This window comes from Arachis duranensis, chromosome 6, assembly GCF_000817695.3.
Source record: "Arachis duranensis cultivar V14167 chromosome 6, aradu.V14167.gnm2.J7QH, whole genome shotgun sequence".
Taxonomy (NCBI): domain Eukaryota; kingdom Viridiplantae; phylum Streptophyta; class Magnoliopsida; order Fabales; family Fabaceae; genus Arachis; species Arachis duranensis.
This window is the reverse complement of record NC_029777.3, coordinates 96,803,158-96,809,898: the sequence shown is the minus strand read 5'-3', so window position 1 is coordinate 96,809,898 and position 6,741 is coordinate 96,803,158. Positions and strand designations below refer to the sequence as shown.

Below are 6,741 nucleotides of genomic sequence, written 5' to 3'. Positions count from 1 at the left end.
CATCAAAGAAAAGCTTTAGAAGAATGTCTACCACATGTGACAAAGAGCAAGGGGATTTATCACTTGACATTTGGAAGAATGCTTTTAGAGAAGCCTGTGATAGGATCTGTCCCATTCGAGCTGGAGGGCATGAATGTGGCTGTTTGTCTCTTCTTCCTAGATTGGTTAGTCTATCCAGTTCTTTCTTTGACCCTTCCCCTCTTGCACTAGAGGGCTTGAGTTTTTCATCTTAATACCTTTTGTATTTTGACCTATTTGATGTACATTGTTTCACGGCAATGGTTTCCTCGTGAAAATTCATGTGATCTGATCTCTTTTATTCTACCATTGATAAAAAAGATGGGACCAAGGGAACCACTACATACTCTAAAAAATGGCAAAAATAAACACATGATCAATTTTTATGAAATCTTTACATGAAAGGATCCATTTCATTGTAAGAAAGAGCTTTGAAATGGACATTGTGTTAAAGAAAAAATGTATTCATTTGTCAATAGAACTATAAATTAAAAGAATCAATGGTAAAAAATGTGATGACAGTCAAAACATGTTGGTCCTTTTTTCTCTCCAGACTCATTTCTGTGAAGTCTAATGTCTGAAATTAAAGAGATTCGTTTTTGGGGAATCGCAACATATTTGTACAGTTAAGTTTTGTTCTATCCTCTTCCTGGTAGAAAATGGATCTACTTTGACTTTGGTAATGGAAGCAATAAGGGGTACCATTTATATCCAATATGGATTCTTATGAATCAGGGTGACTGACTTATAAGTTATCCGCATTCTTAAAAATCTTTGTAGCATAGTTCCTCCACTCATTTGAGAAGAAAGGAGTGAGAAAAGTATGGTTTGGGCAAATTGCTCAAGTGTAAAGCCATCCCCTTCCGAAAAAAAAAAAAAAAAAAACCTATATTAATCAATATTTTGTATCTAAGTTTGTCAGCGCAGTCAAAAAATGAATTAGAAAGTTTTATTGTCCCTACTAATTACCATAGCATGCACTTTTATTGCTTGATCTAGATAATGGAGCAGTGTGTGGCAAGATTAGATGTTGCAATGTTCAATGCCATCCTTCGTGAATCTGCTGACGACATCCCAACAGATCCTGTATCTGATCCCATTGGTGATCCTAAGGTCCTCCCCATTCCACCTGGTAAATCAAGCTTTGGAGCTGGTGCACAGCTGAAAACGGCGGTAAATTATCGGATCTTAATAGCTTAATTTCATTTCAATATTTTTATAGTAGTGAGTCTCCAATATAGTTGTCTTGTAAATATTTCTAGTATTTAACTTCTCTACTAGACTACTACACTGCACGCACAACCTTTTATAAGAACATGATATTTCGGTTATCCTTTTGCTCTGAGTTCCTGAAATTTGGATCTCTATCATAATTAAGACCCTGGATGTTCTTCCACCTACTGCATGTTTGCTCCTGTTTTTCTCCGGTTCATGATTCATTGTGACCGTTGTTTTGTCAACTTCCTAGCATCTATGGTGATTCTCTTCCTGTTCAAGGCTTCCATACTGCTCTTGCCGTTAATTGATTTGTGGCCAACAATTGAGGTGTTTTTGTACAAAGATAATAGAGGCAGCTGCTGAGACAGGATTGTAGAGCTACAGAGAACAGATTGATGAGAAAGGAGAGTGAGTAGTTGGGTTAAGAAGTTAGTCACTGGCCGTTAGCACTACTGTAAATAGTAATCTTGGGCATCTTTCAAACAACCTCCTTCGTGTTTGCAATCCTTTATTACACCCTTTGGTGTGATCATTCCGTGGATCCTGTGTAACTCAGGTTGCTGGTGCACCATGTTTTTCTTTGGAAACAGTAGGCATTATGTTTTCTTGTGGGTAATCGTAGTATAATTTCTCTTGCATATAATTATATATCATTCAAGTGCAGATAACATAGTTTCTCTTTAGTTCGTCTACATTCTCAATAACACGAACTTAATATTTAGACAAGAGGTTATGCCTTGGTGCACGGGTAAGATTGCTGCCTCATAACCAGCTTACGAATTCAAATCCTCAAGACAATCTCTCCATTTGTTATGCCCCCCCTCCCCTTTCTCTTAACTGAAGATGCAGATAAGGGTGCCTACATCCACCGTCCCCAGATCTTACGAGGTCAGGAGGCTTGTGCTTCGAGCCGCCTCTTAATATTTTGTCATCCTCTCATGAATTTAATGGCAAACTACAGATATAGATGTTCAACTTACTCCTTTATTTCTATTGATGTGTGGTTGTCTTAGATGTGCCTCGAAAAGTAGGCTATGTATAGCAGTATAGGATGAATGCTTAACAGCATAACAAACGTGACCATGTAGTTCATTGTTATGATGGCAGTGAAGATGCGTGTCTTAACTGATATGTGGTTTTTAAATCTGTATTGTCAGATTGGAAACTGGTCTAGATGGCTGACTGATCTATTTGGTATCGATGATGATGACGCGCTTGAAGATAAAGATGATGATGACCATTACAGCAGTGATGGAAGTCAAAATACATCATTCAAGGCCTTCCATCTTCTCAATGCACTAAGTGACCTCATGATGCTCCCTAAGGATATGCTGTTAAACGAATCCATCAGGAAAGAGGTTAGGCAATGAACTTGCAGTTTTCTCGAATCATTTGTTAACTTCTCTATAAGTTTCTTCTCCTAAATCATGGTAGAACAATTCTTGTTGTTGAAGGTGTGTCCCATGTTTAGTGCACCACTTATCAAGAAGATTCTGGAGAATTTTGTCCCGGATGAATTTTGCCCCGATCCAATTCCACCTGTTGTCTTTGAAGCTCTGGACTCACAGGTTAGATAACCGAACTTTCATGTTACTTTTTTTTTCGTTGGTACACGATTCAATATAGGATTTATAGCATGGCACAATTTTTAGCTTATAAAAAAAGGTTATGTTGGATAAATGCTGGCATGTATAAAAAAAAGGCATAATGATTAGGACACTGTTTAACATAACAGACATATACTAGGTGTACACCAAAATCAGCCACTAGTGTAGAATACACATTGAAATACACAAGTATTTATACACAAATACATGGTGACTGATTTTAGTGTATACATAGCATTTATGGGATCAACTAGTTAAGGCTGCGTTGGGTTTAGTCCGAAGCAACCTAATTGCACATGCCTAATAGGCCCATAGGTTGACTGGAAAAATTTCGATCGTGCAACCCCCTAACTTGATTACTTTTATATGGCTACCCGCCTGTGTTGCACTTCTTGTTATTTACACAAATCTTAACTCTTTATTTATTATATGTTATATCAATGACTTAGATTTAGAGTTTAAAATTCAGGGTTTAAAAGTTAGAGCTTAGGGGGTTTAGAGTTTAAGGTTTAAAATTTAGAGTTTAAGATTAGTTTTTAGAGTTCAAGGATACTCTTAATTTTTCCGGATCGCATTAGCATTCGGTCTTTTATACAAATAAAAATGATACAAAATGGGCCTATTTTTTAATGGGAAATACTAGGAGACCAACACTTTTAGAGTAAAAAAAAAAAGAGAAAGATGTCTATTGTTGATTCCAAGGTAAGACAAAAATAAAGAAAATGTATTGGTCACCTAATATTTTTCTTTTTTAATGCTGCTAATATAAGGCTTGTGATCGATAGATTCGTTTTCAATTTGATGCAGGATGATCTCGAAGATGGAAATGAGTCTGTCAACTACTATCCATGCATTGCAGCTCCAATCGCATATTCACCTCCCCCTGCAACTTCCATTGCAAGCATTACCGCGGAAGTTGGAAGCGAATCTTACCTGAGAAGAAGTAAATCTTCCGTTATCAGGAAGTCATACACAAGTGACGATGAACTCGATGAATTAAGCTCTCCATTATCTTCTATATTATTTAATGGTTCTTCCTCCTCTCCAGCATCAGTAAAACCCAACTGGAAGTTGAAGGATTGTCGCATTGAATCCAATGTCAGATATGAATTGCTCAGGGATGTCTGGACGAATAGCGAGTAACCTTTCAGAAATCAAATATTACTATCTGCGTGTAACTAATGTTAGATGCCACTATGTAAAATAATGCCCTCAAGGTTTAGCACATGTATTATAAGCTGGTGTGGTGATAGTTGCTTGCATGTAATTAAATAACAAATAAATAACGAGGGATATGTTTATACCGGTGTAAGTTTTCTTGAGTTACTTCTAACTTGTTATGCGTGATAAATCATTAAATCTTGTCAATTTAACCGTTGGATTTTAACATATTTTTATGAGCCTTGCTATCCATTCAAGTATTTTTATCAATTAAATTAGTCTAAACCTAGCAAAAAGCGCTTACAAACAAGTGCGAAAGACCACACACTTTTTTTTTCTTCCTATGAAAAATAATATTGAAATTTCTTAATCGTGTACTACAAAAATTTCTTAATTTTAATGCAGGAATTTTTTTAATTTTGACATTGAAATTTTTTAATATTCTAGATTTGATGTTGCAGTTTTCTTTTTCTTTTTCTTATTATTCTTTTTTTTTCGTACAGAATTTGTGTTTTTATTTATAAAGTTACATATTATTTTTCAAATATTTTTTTTATTGTCAAAAACGAATAAACCAAAAAATAAAATAAAAAATTACATAATTCTTTTTTTTTTTTTGGTTTGATTTTTTTTTTTTGTTGTTTTTGGACGTGAGAGCTTATATCAAATCTGAGATTGAGATACCGGCTAGTGCTTCTGACACTAAATTGTGCTACTAAATTAAATTAATTTCTCATTATCCATGTATGTCAGTAATGGTGGATATATGATGTTTTATTGAACAATATTTTCAATCAAATGTGAGAGCTTCTTACATCAATTCTGATCTTGAGACACTGCCTAGTGCTTCTAACAGAGAGAGTATATCGAACATTTTTAAAAGTGTCTTTATAGGAGAAAACTTTCAACAAAATTATGAATTTGAAATTCCCTCTTACATGATCTGACTGCAACCTGTTAATTCTTGTGTATAAGAGGCATGGCAAAGATATAAGTACAAAGTGATTTGAATTACACGCTTTTTTTTTATTTTTTTCTTTCTTTGGTTTTTTTGTTTGTTTTAAATTCATGTATGCGTTTTTCTTTTTCTCTTTTTTTTATTATTTTTCAATTTCGTCGTTGTTGTTACCAACAACTCCTTCTCCTGGCCTCCTCTTATTGGAATTTCGTCTCCTCCTTCTTTTTTATCACTCTCCTCTATCATCATCATCGTCGTCGTCATCGTTATTGTCATTGTCTTCTTCTAATATGCATCGTCGTTATCGTTATCAAAGAGTTTTTGTCATATTGATGACATTATTTGATCCAAAATTGATTTGGATGTATTTTTGTTCAAATTTGACTTGTTTCTGAATTCGAATTTATATAATAGATAATTTTTGGTTCATTTGGTATTATACAATGGTTTCGTTTTGATAATATTTTTGGTTCATTTGAGACACATGTGTTTATGAATTCGAATTTATATAATGGACAATTTTCAGTTTATTTGGTATTATACAATGGTTTTATTTTGATAATATTTTTTATTCCGAAATTATTTAATGATTTCACCACAGAAAATCAAAATCAATAAAGATGTTAGCAAAATATTGGTATTGTTAGTGATGACGAAGAGGAGGAGGAGATAGATGTGGTGGTATGATGGTGGTGACGATGACGATAATAAAAAAAAGATAAAGAAAAAGGAGAAGGAGAAGAAGAAGAAGGAGGAGAAAGAGAAAGAAAAAAAAGACAAAACCCTGCGCAGTGTAGACTAAATGACTTAGTTATTTGGTTGCATAAATCGCTTAAATATGTAACAGAACTCCTACAAAATACATATGTTTAAACATGTGTCAGAAAATCATGCTAAATGTTTATACAGGAACAAGATGCTAGCAAAGAGCAACAATTTTATTAAGCTAATGACATACAGCATGTGCTAAATTGTGAGTTAAATTGTTAAAATAAATCATTCTTATTAAATGCTACAATGATTTATATATGACTTTATAAAAAAATTTTAAAATTATAATTAGCATTGTTAAATTTTGAGTCAGCCCATACTATATATGCTCTTTGTATTTGTTAGTTTGGAAGGATATGGATAAGAAATTTCAAATTTAGAACTAATGAGGAATTATAATTTTTTAGCAAAGAAGGATAAAATTATTTATTATCATTTTATTTAATTGTATTAGATTTTACTTTATTTTATTCAATTAGTTCAGTTTTGAACAACTAGTCAAAAAGACTCAGTCATCAACAAAAATACATCAAATTCATTTCTACATCCAAATGAACCTCAAATAAACTAAGAAATGAATCGAAATTATTCAAGGAATAAAAAACTTGGTCAATACTTAATAGAAGCATCAAGCAAACTTCAATTAACACACAAATGAATCAAAATTAATTCAGTTTTGAACAAGTAGTCAAAAATACTCAATCATCAACAAAATACATCCAATCCATTTTTGGATCCAAATGAACCTCAATTAAACTAAGAAATAAACCGAAATTACTTAAGGAATAAAAAATTTGGTCAATACTTAACAGTAGTATCAGGTGAATCTCAATTAACATACAAATAAACCAAAATTAGTTCAGTTTTGAACAAGTAGTACAAAAGACTCAATCATCAAGAAAAATAAATTCAATCTATTTGTGGATCCAAATGAAGCTCAATTAAACTAAAAAATGAAGCAAAATTACTTAAAGAATAAAAAATTTGGTCAATACTTATCAACAGTAT

The 6,741-nt window shown here is 33.0% G+C and overlaps 1 protein-coding gene across 1 annotated transcript in view; it reads left to right on the top strand.

The window, feature by feature from the left end:
* LOC107494839 (uncharacterized) overlaps positions 1 to 4,169 on the top strand; it is a gene marked incomplete in the record, with an annotated part of 8,000 nt that extends 3,831 nt beyond the window's left edge. Inside the window, 5 exon segments of the mRNA XM_021125143.2 lie at positions 1 to 164; positions 1,018 to 1,191; positions 2,394 to 2,594; positions 2,691 to 2,804; positions 3,651 to 4,169. Of these exon segments, the coding sequence (XP_020980802.1) occupies positions 1 to 164; positions 1,018 to 1,191; positions 2,394 to 2,594; positions 2,691 to 2,804; positions 3,651 to 3,986 (989 nt within the window).
* Between the last annotated feature and the right edge of the window lie 2,572 nt (positions 4,170 to 6,741).